This window comes from Argentina silus (assembly GCF_951799395.1).
Source record: "Argentina silus genome assembly, chromosome: 4".
NCBI classification, from domain to species: Eukaryota; Metazoa; Chordata; class Actinopteri; order Argentiniformes; family Argentinidae; genus Argentina; species Argentina silus.
In genome coordinates, this window is record NC_139658.1 from 18,556,572 (window position 1) to 18,572,079 (window position 15,508).

The 15,508-nt window shown below is 41.9% G+C and overlaps 2 protein-coding genes across 3 annotated transcripts; one reads left to right on the forward strand and one right to left on the reverse strand.

The window, feature by feature from the left end:
- Nucleotides 1-366: 366 nt before the first annotated feature.
- cdk2 (cyclin dependent kinase 2) lies at nucleotides 367-4,641 on the reverse strand. Of its 2 annotated transcripts, XM_083667569.1 has the most exons (8): nucleotides 4,526-4,641; nucleotides 4,253-4,429; nucleotides 2,629-2,706; nucleotides 2,403-2,523; nucleotides 2,034-2,204; nucleotides 1,742-1,843; nucleotides 1,442-1,645; nucleotides 367-1,103 (listed from the first exon to the last, which is right to left on the reverse strand). In XM_083667569.1, exons 2-8 carry the CDS (start codon nucleotides 4,375-4,377, stop codon nucleotides 999-1,001), a joined length of 906 nt encoding a protein of 301 aa, XP_083523695.1. In that variant the 5' UTR covers nucleotides 4,378-4,429; nucleotides 4,526-4,641; the 3' UTR covers nucleotides 367-998. The 2 variants fall into 2 exon arrangements, with proteins under 2 accessions (XP_083523695.1, XP_083523696.1); XM_083667570.1 differs by having other exon boundaries at nucleotides 4,253-4,611.
- Nucleotides 4,642-7,697: 3,056 nt separating this feature from the next.
- pmela (premelanosome protein a) lies at nucleotides 7,698-14,983 on the forward strand (the record flags this gene model as incomplete). The annotated part of the gene is made up of 12 exons (XM_083668502.1): nucleotides 7,698-7,752; nucleotides 10,120-10,215; nucleotides 10,373-10,519; nucleotides 10,614-10,754; nucleotides 11,221-11,382; nucleotides 11,840-12,136; nucleotides 12,373-13,248; nucleotides 13,450-13,641; nucleotides 13,804-13,906; nucleotides 14,252-14,457; nucleotides 14,601-14,691; nucleotides 14,830-14,983. The coding sequence occupies 12 exons, from the start codon at nucleotides 7,698-7,700 to the stop codon at nucleotides 14,981-14,983; spliced, it is 2,520 nt and encodes an 839-aa protein (XP_083524628.1).
- Nucleotides 14,984-15,508: the final 525 nt, after the last annotated feature.

Sequence of the window (15,508 nt, forward strand, 5' to 3'; positions counted from 1 at the left end):
AATTTTATCCAATGACAAGGTACTTTACTGAAACACATTAATGAAAGTACAAATGATTCGCTGTACAAAACGAAACACGGCCGTTTTCCCCAGACTGTATGAATTGTAGAAAATGATGGGCAGTGCTGCCATCTATCGGAGAAATGTGTCCATTGACTAAGCGAAACCCCAGCGAAACCCCAGCCCTTTAGCGAATACACTTGTGCAGATCTACGGATTGGATATGTAGATTAGAGGCATATTAAATAAACACTATTTTTTTGTAGGGGCCCCCTCCTATGAAGTAGCATCAGCTACCCCAAAGATAGCATTGCCAAAAGGAGACGCATAATTAATTGAAAACATGACATGACATGAGTGAGTGAGTTTATGCTTTTATGTATAATCATACAACATTTATAAAAAATTGGTTTAACAAGTTTTTGATAAAATCTAGAATTAGAAAAAGTATTAATGAAAACACATTCCTCCCCAAAAAACTTGCATTAAAACAAAACCAAAAAAATAAATACTATTTAATCATGTTAACTGTTCTGACCCAGAAGAATAACATACCTGAACAATGGCCCAATACCTCAGGTGAGCAACCCCAGAGAGAGGTGGAAATCCAGATTCTGAATGTTTAGGTGTCATCACATTGATATTAATTCTGGAACACTCTCCTCTCCCCAGTAACAGAATACCAGTCAGACAGAACATGCACATCTCGAGATGAACAACCCACCCGTCCCCATCAACCCCTTCAATACAAATACAATGCTGAAACAATTCTGGAGTGTTCCAATCCAGTCTCTACAAAAAAAAACTGATGTAACATCTATATGCTGGTTTAGGCAGTTGGAATGATACATGGAAAGGCACCTATATTGTCTTGTAATCTCCCCCATCTTCTGGCCAGTTTTATTCATAACAAAAGTGTGGCGCTCGCAAGGTCCTTAAGCTCAGGGGTCTCCCATGGAAACCCTGGGTGATTTATTGTCCCTGTTATTCTGAGAGTCTCAGAGTCGTAGGTGTGGCATTGGCATGGTGACGTCACGAAAGAATCGATGAACAAGGGCATTCTTGGCAGATATCCTCTTGTTTGGGTCATAGTTCAGCATTTGCTGGAGGAATAAGTAAACACAAAAGGCATTAAAATGACAACTAAAAGGATTGATTACACATACACTACCATCAGCCTATGCGAAAGGGAAAGGAAAAATGTGTAAAGCCTCAATTTATCACATTTCATTAACTTTTACTTTAATTAGTTTTTTGGATTTGTATAAAAAGGGAGGTAGTGAGCTACATTGCTGGTCTGTATGTTTGAAAGGGTGCACAGTACGAACAGGCCAGGGATGTAGCAAGGAGTACTTTCATTGAGTGTTGTCTCCACCAACAATATAATCTTTTGTAGGGGTGCTGGGGGCAGTACTAGCTCAATCACAAAACAGGTTCTCACCCCGAGCAGCTCTCTCCCATCCTCATCAAGGGGTGGCACCACTTTAGACAGCTCCTGTCTGGCCCACTTGGGGAAGGAGGGCTTGTAGTCAGGCATGGAGGTGACCCCTGGCCAGGCCGCTTCGTCTGGTGTGCCCAAGGTACGGAAGATGCGGAACAACTGATCAATCTCTGAGTCGCCAGGAAACAATGCCCTCCTGGTGATCTAAAGGCAAAAGGAGGGTGAGGGGATTTCAGTTAGTGTGACATTATTTCATTAACATCACAGCTACTATTGAGTAAAGATGGAAAATAAAAATACCATTTCGGCAAAGATGCATCCCAAACTCCAGATGTCCACAGCTGTGGAGTAGTATTTGCAGCCCAGGAGAATCTCTGGAGCTCGATACCATAGAGTTACCACCTGACAAAATGTTTAGCCATCAGTTTCCCAATAATTGACGATCCAAATAATCGGAGCATAAATATACAGAGTACATTTAAAACATGGAACTATCATTCATCATCAAATGTGTGCATTGCTTAAATGGGCTTCACTAGAGACCATTTAGAACAAACGGTGTACTAGCTGGTGTATAGCTGCTGTACCTCACCTCATGGGTGTAGGTGCGGACAGGCACTCCAAATGCCCTCGCTAGCCCAAAGTCAGCCAGCTTGATCTCACCCTGGGCATTGATGAGGAGGTTCTGGGGCTTCAGGTCCCTGTGGAGAACCCTGTGAGAGTGACAGAAGGCCAGGCCTTGCAGCAGCTGGAACAAGTAACTCTACACATAGATATAAACACAGACACAAAATAAGATACATATATATATATATAGACACACAAAATCACAACATCTGTGTAGACAAACATACACAAAGCACTGGTACACAACAAAAGCAGTTTGTTATGAAAATCTATAGTACTTTCAACTTCATAACAGAGCAACGTAGTAGGACGTAATTCTGTTTATGCCTAGTACCTTGACAAGTGGTAGAGCAATACCAGAGACAGAGCAGGAGTCCATAAACTTCTTGAGGTCCTGATGAAGGAACTCAAAAACCAAGTAGAGCTTGTTCTCTGTGTGGATGACATCACGCAGCCTAAGGGATTATATAAAAGAGAATACAGCATCTAAACCATGTGATCATTATCAAACAGAGAAAAGTGATACCGCTATCTTTCATAAGCTCATTTACTGAACATACTTGACGATATTTGGGTGACTGAGTTCCTTCAGGAGCGAGATTTCTCGGATGGCAGTGCTGGGTACTCCCTCCGTTTCCCTGAGAGAGAGAGAGAGAGAGAAGCATATATAATCCATGGCAAAGAAATTGACCAAAATATCATCAATTTCTCAGAACAAGACAGAAACACAAGTTCATACTGCCTCCTACAAGGATATATATGTATATATATATATATTATATGTATACTAACCATACTATTTAGGCCATACTGTTTAGTAAAACTGTATGCAGTAAGCGACACATTTCAACATACTACTTTCATTCATACTGAGAATTCATCATCTGTGACTCAACCATGTTGTTCATGGTAATTGGTTAAATTTCGTTACTGCCTGCCTCCCTTACCCGCTCCAGAACCGTGGGACCAAAATTGGAAAGGACTTCCTGAATAGTGTGCAGTGAATTCATACTTCAAGGACCGTTGCTCATACTGTCCGATTGCTCATACTGCGACCTATTGAGTAGGCAAGATTAGACAGTTTTGCAGAATGCAAACTGAGTATGTATAAAATGCCAGGATGCCATACTAGATTTGCCTTTCCATGTAGTATGAATTCACAATTCAGTGGAGCCGGTAGGGAGGCGGGCAGTAGCGAAATTGAACCAATGACTATGAACAACAGGTTGAGCTACAGATGATTGTTTCTCAGTATGAATGAGGTGTAGTATGCTGAAATGTGTCGCTTAATGCATACATTTCACTAAACAGTAGACTCTAAATAGTATGCAGTATGGTTAGTATGTAGTAGACACTTTTAGTAAACAGTAGGCAGTATGAGCTTTCGGTCATGGCCATGGAAAGGCAAATCTAGTACGACATCCTGGCATTTTATACATACTAAATTTCGGTAAATTCCGTTTAATGCAAAACTTTCTAATCTTGCATCCTGAACACACCTACTAAATAAATCGCAGTATCAGCATTCAGACACGGCCACAAAGACAAATATAGCAATGTAATCCATCTGAATATCCTGAGTAGGTGTACTATGTAGGTGTACTTTACGATGAATACGGACACCGTTGATTGACTGGGGATGAGTGTATGAGCCATGAGGTAAACCCGTGGTGTGAGCCACAGGTGAGGTGGTACACAAGTAAAACACCTCATTGCTTGTCTTGACAGATCAGGACTTCTGTAGCTAGCTAGTTTTGGGTCAGTCTAACTGCTGGAATATAATTACACGTTACTGTTAAATGGGGTAGTTATCCAAACAGCTACAAAATAAAGTTTGACGTGAATGAATGATTATTGTTTTCTTTCTATTGAGAGCAAAGTTGTTTCGTCGTAGAACGTTTCATTTTCGTTCCAGGTACTAGACATACCCTTGCTAACCTAGCTAGTTTCAGCTAAGAACTGTCATATTAGCTAGCTAGCTTAAAAGCTATCATAACATGACCTATTTTGAAGACTTGACTGTGTAACTAGCAAGTACACATTTATTTTGACTGTACATCTGTGGAGTCTGTAATATTGAGTTAGTACGAGTTGATGTTGTATCATATAGTATGCATCCTGAATGACAACTCGCCAAATCAGTTATAGCTAGCTTAGCTGTCAGATACCGGGAGGCTCACTTACGTGTCTAATCTGATTTTCTTGAGGGCAACAGTTTCTCCCGTGACTTTATTCTTTGCCTTGTACACCACCCCGTACGTCCCTTCTCCAATCTTTTCCACTTTCTGAAACGATTCCATGTCACACATATGTTCTGCCACCCTGGTTGGGCTAGTGTTTTAGCACCCTACAAAAAGCCCGCTGTATATTTGAAAACAAAGAAGAATGTTAGCAACTGAACTTTCAAGCTAACGTTAGCGTGCGAACTAACTGAACATTTCTGTATAAAATCGCAACCTTGTAACGTTGCCTCTAACGTGTCCCGCCAGAAACAACTTGGGGCGGGAGTACATCAGGATTACAGCTACCACAATAAAACAAAAAGATATCAATTGAGCAGGTAACACTTGCCACTCTGAAACAAAAGTAAGTGAACCCGCCAATTCCCGCGTTGTACGCCACGCCCCGGAGGAAGGGAAAAGATCCTCCTCCTATGCAATACAGGGCCAATCACTGACGACCAAACGGTCAAAAACATTGGACTGATACGCCCATTGACACAGAAACGAGTCCCTTCTCCTGAAGTAGTTAATGCACCTTCCCCACAGGATTTAAAACGCATAGGATCAGTGTAAGCATGGGCTCTTACACCAATCCATTTTAATTTAGATCTATATGGGGAGTGTCCAAGTGCATACTTCAGGAAAAGGGTGAAGAAATGGGAGGAGGCCGCACACTTTTATGTCTGCTCAATAAAGGAACCCTTTGAAATATGTGACGTCTCAGTAAATGGTCCGTTATAAGTAGGCTTAGTTAGCCCCTCCTCTTGCTCAATAATGTCCTGTCCATATTTATCACCACCATGATGACTAAACTAAATGATAGGCTATATGTTTCAGGGAAAGGTTACGTTTTGGAGGTTCACAAGAGTTTTCCTTTTGCTCTCATATAGGTTGATCTGATTAAGTTCACATTCTTGACATTCCTGAGGGGTCCTTGATCCTTGGTATGTCTCTTCCCCTCTGCTCTCTGATCTCAGAGGAGACATATTGTAAGGCCAGGGGTCTTATGTGTAACATGGTGTATAAGAGTCTTTCTACTACACTTAGCAAGGGCCCAGGTTTTTGGTCTAGGTGGTAGAGCATTTGTCTTTGCACAATCAGGGACCTTATTTCGAACCCCACTTATAGCTACTCCCTTTCTCCCACTACATTGATGGCTGCCGTGAGACCATTCCATGGTCATGGTTTGTTTGGGATTCCTACCATCTATGTATTTAATGACGCTCGAGGATGATAAGATGAGAGAAGACTGTAATATGGTGGACATGTGCGTTCCTACTACTATGTAGAGAGCACTCGCCTCTGCACCATAGGCGCCTCTGTTCAACCCCCACTTACGGCTCCTCTCTCTCCTGATTCCTGCTACGTTAGTGTTTGTTTCACGTGCAGACACAAGTTAATAGTAAGACGTGAATGGTTTCACAAGCATCACAATGGCATAGCGTTTAAGGACGCCTGGTTGATTGCATTTCACGTTTTCTGAACGATTCATTTTCACCTCCCCCTCAATAGCATCAACGTAAGTGATAGTTCACCTCACATGAGTTGATTATGGACGTCTGTGAATGCCTGTGGAGATGTTGGTTGTGTGTGTCTGTTTGTGTGGGATTCAGCGAGAGCTCGTGCTGTAGGGTGTCGCTGCATTGCAGTGTGGTGTGGTGGGTCAGGTGCTCTGTAGGAAGGATTTACTGGGCCGTTAGCACTGTTGTGAGCACATGAGGGGTCACATGTAGTGCAGCTCGAACAATCTCACCAACGTAATGCAAGTGGAATGTCAAGACCATAAGACATTCACAGAAGTCCTTTGAAATGTATTTTTTTTAAGGAAAAAGATGCTTGTGTTTGTGGCTTTCCTTCTACTCACTTTCCCTTTAAAATTGCATCACTTTCAAGTATCAATGTTTCATTACACTAGCCTCCACTTAATTAACTCTGTTGTTTCATAACCAACTTACTAATTATAAATTATATACATTCATATTCCAAACAAATGTCTGTATTCTCTGAGTTGTGTATCAAAACATTTCTTACTTTTTGACTTTCCCACACAATCCATAATCCTGGACACGGTTTATAGTATTTTCACTCTCATGTACTTAGCCATTTGGACTCTCATGAAACTGACTGACTGAAACTCTGTGGAATGTGGAAGAGAGACAATGAGTTCCCACAGCCCTAAAGAACAAACACGAGTGTATCTCAGTGAGTGGACTGCTAGGAGCATGGATACTTAGACGTGGTATGTAGCCTAGGGGAGAGGGAAGGATGTGGAGAAAGAGATAAAATATAAAAGGATGCTATTGATTTACCATCCTCACACACTCATCTTGTGACCCCCATGCACACAAAGCTGTAAGGTTGGACGTCAAGGCAGGCGTGACTGTAGCTCAGCCCACTGTACCAGCTCACCCCATATCAGGAGCAGTCATTACACACAGTATAATACATTCTCTGTAAGGAAATGACAGATAGCATCCTTATCTTAAAGGTAGACTCATTGATATTATTATTGGAGCATATGGAATCATGTCACTGCAGAAGCTGGGTCTAGCTGAAACAAATGTCATAGTGGTTTATTTTTAAAGACAATGAAGCAAATAATCAAAGTGACTGAATTAGGTGCACTCTAAGCAAGCAGTGACATGAAAAGGATAGTTCACTGTAAAATCTAATTTCTGTTATTAACCAGATAACTTCCCTCCAGTCGATACACTAAGACACTTATTATTGTTATTTAGCAACTTGCAGCAGACACATTTTTCATTAAAATGGATGCTATTGGTGGCTTAATGTGCCACTCACATGACCAGTGCATCTGGTACCCAAGTTGCTCTGTGTCCTATGATAGAAGTCCAACAAACTCACCATCCCTACTTGCCAATACATTTCCTTGCCACCACCATATTCACCAGTTTCGTTCCCACTGATAAGTATGGAAAAAATCGTACATTCTGTACATGCAAGAGAAAATCCTTATCTGCCCTTATACCAAGATATCGTTTAAGACCAACTGTGTCACTGAATGCTCAGTGTTCAATGTGTGAAATGTAAAACCTATGTAAGAGCTGTAAGAGTAAGAGCTGTTAAATGCAAAAATTGTTATCTTTTTTTTAATTTATTTTTTCAAATATCAACGGTGATCAACTTTGACTGTGTGCCATTACATTTTTCATAATGCAATAACTGATCGTGAGTATTTCTGTCTGAACACACCATTGACTTGAATGGGAGGTGCCTCACCCCTATGATGTCAGAGATTAGAGGCATGTTTATGGTAATTAAGGGTCCAATACTCTTTTAAAGAGGTTCAGAAAACCTTCCACAAGTCTCTGGGAGTTGTGTTAGGTTTATAGGACTGAGGGGAAAGAACTGGACTTAGAAAAAGGACACATACCCAAACACGTACAATGAGGACCTTACTAGTGGTGCTGGTGTTAGCTCTCTCATCAGCAGCTACAGCGAGTGAGTATATGCATTAATACACGACTAAATTATTAATAACTTAATCAAACACATGTGGCTCCATTTCCTCTCTTTCTTAATGTCTACTATTGGAGGGGAGATGTGGCTGATTTTTTACTAACAAAAAAGAATGGGGGCACTTAATTAAACAAGGCCATTAGTGCTGGAAATAACTTTAAGGGCTAGATTTAGTACAACAAGAATTGTGCACTTATTACAATTATTTGACAGATTTTCACATAACTATGTAAACTTATACATTTAGTAAAGACAGTTCACAAAAATAATATATAACTTAACTTATAAGTTATACAAATATCTGTACTTTGCATTTCTCTAAAGAATAAAGAAAAAGTTGGCAAGAATAGTTAAAAATATTTTTACAATTGACTATCATTATGTCTACATGCATAGTCTGGTCCATCAATCACTTAGTGTTGTAATTTAGCAATAATAATTAATTATATGGTTGTTTCTGCACTAATTGAACAGCTTGGAAAAGCCCTACAAATTTAGCCACAGTAATAGTGAGTGATATTTGTCTTCCTCATATCATGCAGTTACAGGATCTCCAAGTTAGTTTTAAATGGTCTCTTTATTCTCGGGTCTGTGTGGATGCCGAATTATGAAGCCTGCACTTTGGACTTTGCCGTAATGTATTTTGCCATTGGGCGGCCATTGCTGTTGAGCATTGTAGGATTAACGATAATCTACATGTTACCACCCACTCCATAGGCTGCAAAATGTAACTTTACAAATGTATGTGTGTAGGGAAATTCTTATATTTTTAATAAGGCTGAACTAGAATTTTAGAGACAAAACCTTGTGTGTGTGTGTGTGTGTGTGTGATATGTTATCAAATAATTGTGTGATCAATCAGATGTTCAGTAGAAGTTCAGTAGATCAAAAATCTTGAATTTGATCACTCCAGTCCACTGACTGCAACACTGTGGAAGTCAGTAGAATAGCATGCCTAATAAAAACTGATAAGGTGTACCACAGATTACATGCTTGTAATCAAGCATAGTGCAATTACATGCCAATTTGTCTGAATTCCTCACCCCTACAATTCTGCCTAGCACACTGGAGAAGATGAACACAAATTATTTACTTTGTCTCATCTTACTGGATAACCAAAGTGCATAACATTGTTGAAGTGTTAATGGTCTTCCAAGTGGTAACCAACTTGAAGTGTGAATGTCATATCAATGATTTAGGATGATTATGAATTATGATGTACCAGGTTTAATGTTTGATTGTTTGCATTCTTTTATTTTTATTTTGGAGGATGATTGGGTTAATGATCCTGAGAACCAAACTATGCGCACACGCACACACACACACACACACAGACACACACACACACACACACACACACACACACACACAGACACACACAGACACACACACACACACACACACACACACACACACACACACACACACACACACACACACACACCGATTGGCGAGTGAGGCCGCCCTGAAGTCTGAGCTCCACAGAGGCTACCCTCATTCCAACAGTTGGGATTACGCTTGCTGGCGCTCATCTGATAGTCACATGAAAGGGATTGAGGGGGATTGCAGGGGCCGTGTGACTCCCCCTGCCTGGAACCCCCACCTTGCCCCTCCCTCCCCTTCCATGGCAGAAACACCTGAACTCCTGGATACTCACCACCGTCTACCCCCCTAAAACAACTCCTCTTGATCGTTTTTACAGTAATATTTTTGGTTATGCCTTTGTTCTCAGCACAACTTGCCCCTTAGATCAAAAAGTAAGGTTGAGTTGGGTGTGCCTCCCTTCCTTGCATAAGCAACAAGACATATTGTACTCCATGTAATCTAGAGTCATGGAATGGAGTTGCTAAACTCTTCCTCAGTGTGGAATGATCATATAAACTTCACAAAAAAAAAAAAAAAAAAAAAGGTTTAAGTATTTCATTTAGAAAAATGCTAGGTTTGAGCAGATTAATCTGTCTGGTATGTTATGAGTTTTAAATGCCAGCATCCAGATTCTGACCAAAGTCTAGTGTAGGCAACAGTTAAATCCTATTAAATGGCCTGATAAAGAATGTACAAATCTAAGATTTACAGTTACATATAGTGACGTTATGTGGTTGTTCACAAAGAGGCTTGAAAGAACTGTTTTTTACTTTATGACAATTCCTCTTAATTTGAAAGACCGGGCATGTTTTGCATTACACTGATAGCCTCAGTTATATGAATCGATATAATGAATGGTTATATGCAAATCCACTTAACAAAAACATTTGATCTATAGCATTCATTACTGTGCTTCAATCTGGAGAATGAACTGTGTGAGGTCTTTCACAAGTGTTTTCAATGCTCTGACCGTGTCTTTTTCAGAGCCTAAAACACGTTTCACACGTTACCGCTCATGGAACTCACGGATGTATCCTGTGTGGAAAGATGGAGACTCCCGATACAGAGACTGTTGGACTGGTGAGTTTTCACTATTCTCACTTCATTAAGACTTATTTAAAAAGAATGCTAAACCGAACTCAGATCAGCACCAAGGTGTAACTTCATCCCGAAGCGTGAAAAGTTAATCTTCAGAATATTTTTGATCACTACAGTGTGTGTGTAATTTTCCTCCCAGGTGGAGAAGTTACATTTGATGTGAGAAATGATGCACCCACTCTAACTGGAGCCAAGGCAACCTTTGGCATTGACCTTCGCTTCCCACAAAACCAGACTGTGCTTCCTGACGGACAGGTGGTATGGGCACGTAACTGCACCATCAATGGTAAGTTCACCGTTGAAATGCAGCCACTGTACTGTATTATGTACTCCACTGTCTGTCGCTGTTGTTGAGTCTGGTCTTGTCCTTCTCTCTCCAGGAACACAGTACCGTGAGGGTCAGGCTGTGTACCAGAGCCAGAACTCCTCAGGAGAGTGGAGCGGAGTCTTCCCCGATGGCACCCCCTTCACCAGGGTCTCAGACAGGAAACCCAGCTATGTGTTTGTGTGGAAGACATGGGGTAAAGTCCAGTCTTTAATTTACAGCAATTCAGTTAGTTAGGTAACACTTTATATTGAGTTTCTCTCTACCTGTCATTACTGTTGTAACAACACTATGTTACTTGAGTAATTACCATGTTACTACACAGATATCAGGAAAATCTAATGTACAGTGTTACCACATTGATTGCTATAAAGAGACATGTGAACAATGCCAATACACTGAGTATAGGAACAGAGGTGGAGGAACACTGAAAGTGCTAAAAAACGAACCCAACATTTTATCGCTCTATTTGTGTTTGGTTTCAGTTGGAATAAAACTAACTGTGAATGGACAAAGCCATGTGCTATGGGACTTATTCCCTTGGTATTGGTTTAAGGAGCCATTAAGTATTTTCCTATGAACCTTTTGATTTGGAACCTTTTTGGTTTTGGTTTTTGGTTTTATCAGTTAAGACTTTTCTAACCACTTCTTCTCTATCAAAGGACGTTACTGGCAGGTTACAGATGGACCCTCCTCCACCCTCACCATTGGCACTGACAACATCCCCCTGGGCTCTTACAACATGGAGGTTGTCATCTACCACTGTCGTGGCAAAGACAAGTTCATCCCCCTGGGCTATGCCTCCACAATGTTCTCCATCACAGGTAGGCAGGTAGAACTAGGTTTTATGTGAAAAAATTATATTGATCCAATATCAAAGTGTACAAATACTGTTCTTTAAACAATAACTTTGTCCCCAGGCTATTGTGCACAGTGCCTGGAATAACAATGACTCAAACCTGGCCTTAGTGGGAGTGAATTTACTGAATGTTTTTGTTATTATTTCATTTCAGTGAAACACACGGTTGAAACACAGGCATAGCTCCAAATCAGAAATGTGTGGTGTCTATTGACTTAATGAAGGCCAATTTTGACACGTTGGTCCACCAGACCTTTCACACATTTGGACGGAAATGTCTGGGAATGAGACTATTTAAACAGTAACTCATCAACCCTGGTTTGACTTCAAGGGATTGATTCAAATTGAATTAGAAACATGTTAATATCAATGTATTTTATATCCTTCATAACATCTTTTGCCTTTGCCCTATGCCTCCGCAGACCAGATCCCCTTTGCAGTAACGCTCAGCCAAGTGAATGACGTAAACCAAGCTGACCAGAGATTCATCCAGAACCGAGCCATTGCCTTCAGTGTCAACCTCCACGACCCCAGCCTGTACCTCGGTGACTCAGACGTCACCTTTAACTGGGACTTTGGTGACAACAGCGGGACGCTCATCTCCAGAGAGTTCAGCGTCACACACACGTACCTCTCAACTGGGTCCTTCAAGCCTAAGGTGGTCCTGATGGCCAGCATTCCCAACAGCTGTGCAGACCCCACTGCTGCCAACCCCACTGGTGAGAGACATAGATATTCTACAGCATGTCATGTAACAGGGAACGACCATGTGATGTGTTGTTTTCTTTTTGCCTCCTGTATTTTCTATATGATTTTTATGAAACATTGAAACAGCTCAGACATATGGATCAAATGTACAGTACATTCGCAAGACAAAAGAAAAAAAGACTATGCATTGAGATTAAATTTAAAAAGATTAAAAAAAATAGTTTTATGCTCTTGTTTTTCCATCTAGTGATCCCTATGGATCCCTCTGTCATACCAGCAGTGGTTGTGATGGCCTCCACCCCAGGAGCTGGCCAGATCGTGAACCCCACAGACCCAGCACCAAGCCAGGGGGCAGCTGACATTGCCCTGGATATCGCTGCCTCTGAGGCCGCCCTTGCTGATGACCTCTCGCTCGACGCCTCCGTGCAGCCTGCTGAAGCTGCAGACGCAGACACAGCCCTAGACACAGAAGCAGATGCAGAGGCAGCCGCAGCCGCGGAGGGAGTTGAAGTTGCCTCAGTGGCCCCTGCAGGAGCCGATGCCACCGTTGCCCCTGCTGCAGAAGATCCTGCCATCGTTCCCGCAATAGAGGACCCAGCCGCTGTCCCTGTAGCCGAATTAGATGCCACTGCAGAAGACGTGGCAGCGGAGGCCGCTGAAGACCCCGCCGCAGTGCCCGTCGAGGGGGCCACTGCTGCCCCCGTCGCCCCAGCAACTGAAGATCCTGCTGCGGTTGTTGCCGATACGGCTGCAGCTGAAGAAACCGCCGTGGTCGAGGTAGCAGCTGATACAGATGTGCCTGCCATCGACGCTGCTGCTTCAGACGCTCCTGTTGCAGAGGGAGAGGAGGCCATAGTAGACCTGGCAGCCACAGTCCTCCCAGAGATGCCCGCTGTAGACACAGTTGCTCCCGTGGCAGAGGTAGCTGTAGTGGCTGATGCTGAGGTGGAGGTTGTAGTTGCTACAGAGGTCGCCCTGGCTGAGACAGTGGCTCCTGCTGACAATGTCATAGTTCCTGCTGCCACTGTGCCCACAGCTGTGGAGGGGGCGGTGCCAGCTGAACCTGCCGCTGATGCTGAGGCTGAGATTGTAGAGACAGTGAATGAGATCGCAGCTACTGCAGGTGATCAATATTATCAAAAGCATTAAAGTGAATACTTCACTTTCATTAGTCATTTGTTATAAATATATGTGTTATCGATATATAGGGCCATATGTACTGATACTGTACACCTACCACATTGGTTAAAACATTAACTATATTGTCTCAGTGGTAAGCACAATCAACGCTAAAATAGATAAACAAATGTTTATTTCCCCCCAGTGCCAGCGGCTGTGGCTGAAGTGACTGCTCCAATTGAGGGTGAGGTCGCAGCAGAGGCGGAGGTAGAGATGGGCACAGAGGCAGCACAGGTGGCTCTTGTTGTGGCTAAACGGCAGGCTCCGGAACTGACGGGGAACGGTGGCTGCATGGTCTATCGCTACGGCTCATTCGCCACCTCTTTGGACATCATCCGTGAGTCAATAAGTCAATACAGTTTGCCACCAATACATCATACTAGGGTATACTAGGCTGTTGAGACACTGCAGACGTACCATATTTTCGTAATAGTAACAGCTGATGAGATGTTCAATGGTGATTGAACTCCCTCTAATCTTTGTTGACGTTGTTATTCAGAGGGCATTGAGAGTGTGGAGATAGTCCAGGTGGCTAACGTGGTGTCCCTGACCACTGAGGTGGAGCAGAATGCAGTGGACCTGACCATCACCTGCCAGGGGAGGTGAGGCGGCGTTGAGAGGATTAAAAGAGGCTCTCACATTCCTATTGATATGTTTTCGGAATACCTTATGTATTTACAATGTAACAAGACTGTATTATAACTAAGTACTATACAGGCATAATTCTTAGGCTTTCATTGTTAATTCTGTTTTTTAAGAAAATATTTTTTTTTAAAAAGCTATAGAGACAAGGAGGCAAGTGCTACCTTTTTACAGTTATTGCATACGTCAGTCACACAGGTTATTCCATTGAAACTGTTATAAGGCCTCTGTAATTCTTCAGTCTTCAAGTCTGGTCATCATACTGGACACCTGCTCATTCACTCCCAATCCCATCTTTTGTTTAGCTTACCAAATGAGGTTTGCACTGTGATTTCGGAAGCAGACTGTATCACACCCATGCAGACCATCTGTAATGATGTAACACCCTCTACTGAGTGTCAGATGATCCTTCGCCAGTTTTTCAACGACTCAGGAGTGTTCTGCATCAACGTGTCCTTGACCAATGATGTCAGCCTGGCTGTGGCCAGTGCTAGAGTCAGTGTGACCGTCGGTGAGTAAAACAGTATATATGTAATGTGCTACAAATGAGTTTAATTGATTGATTGATTGACTGTCCATACATTTATTACCATTTCACTGATGAGTGGACTGTTCTTCCTCATACTTTGTATGTTCTTGTATGTTTGGTTGCAGGCTCCAACGCCTCCACAGCAGGCACTGTGGCTACCGTTATAGGTATTATGGTTCTTGTCTGTGCTATTGGCACCATTGCTTTGACCTACAGGTGAGTGAAAGAATATCAACACAGCACACATTTCCCTTTTGCCCCAAGTTAGTATGATTTTATGAGATGCAAACGCAAAGGCAGCTGATTAGTATGTACTGTAGAGTAAATGACACAACACTTGTGTTTTCCAATCAGGCGGTTCAAGCAGTACCATCCCCTAAGAGAAGACTCTGCAGGCAGTAGCATGGGCAGCTCTTCAATAACATCAGTGCCTCTGCTGCTGTGGAACCTGCTCAGCCGACAGTCACCCGGAGAAAGCCGCCCATTGCTTCAGGGCAGGGTGGTGTAAACCATTACCATCTGCACTCTTACAGTGCAGACCTGCAAGCAGGTCAAAACCTAACCTCTGTACTTACTGTAAACTTGTCTTGCAGACTTGAAAACACACAAAAACACCTTAATTTCAGAGACAAACTGTAAAGAAATGTAAAACAGTTGTAGATGTACTATTGTCACACTGAAAGCAACTGTAATAAAAACAAAAAAGTGAAAACATTTTCAAAAAAGAGCAACGAAGAAACCCCGTGAGCCAGAATTATTATTTTTTTGTTTCTGGCAGTGCATTACTTGTGACAAAATAGTATATTTATTTTGACCCAGTCTTTTTTATCTGAAGAAAAAAACTGAAAGTCTAGTAATTTATTATGTGTCTCCTGTAGCCTATTTGTAACTCATTATAAAGTAACCAAAATAAAATGAATGCCTTAAAATCAATTAAATCATAACACATTAACTTGCTTTTCTGGTGTGATTTGAAATCACTATCACATCACAGCTCTTAGTTTTTAAAACATATTTACTATCATTCTCCAAA

Bases quoted from the DNA above. Each gene is read 5' to 3' on its own strand.
- cdk2 (XM_083667569.1), bottom strand. From the start codon at position 4,377: ATGTGTGACATGGAATCGTTTCAGAAAGTGGAAAAGATTGGAGAAGGG. The intron at 2,524-2,628 runs GTATGTTCAGTA...ATAATCCCTTAG, and splicing joins AGTCACCCAAATATCGTCAA to GCTGCGTGATGTCATCCACA. The intron at 2,205-2,402 runs GTACTAGGCATA...ATCTATGTGTAG, and splicing joins TTGCTCTACCACTTGTCAAG to AGTTACTTGTTCCAGCTGCT.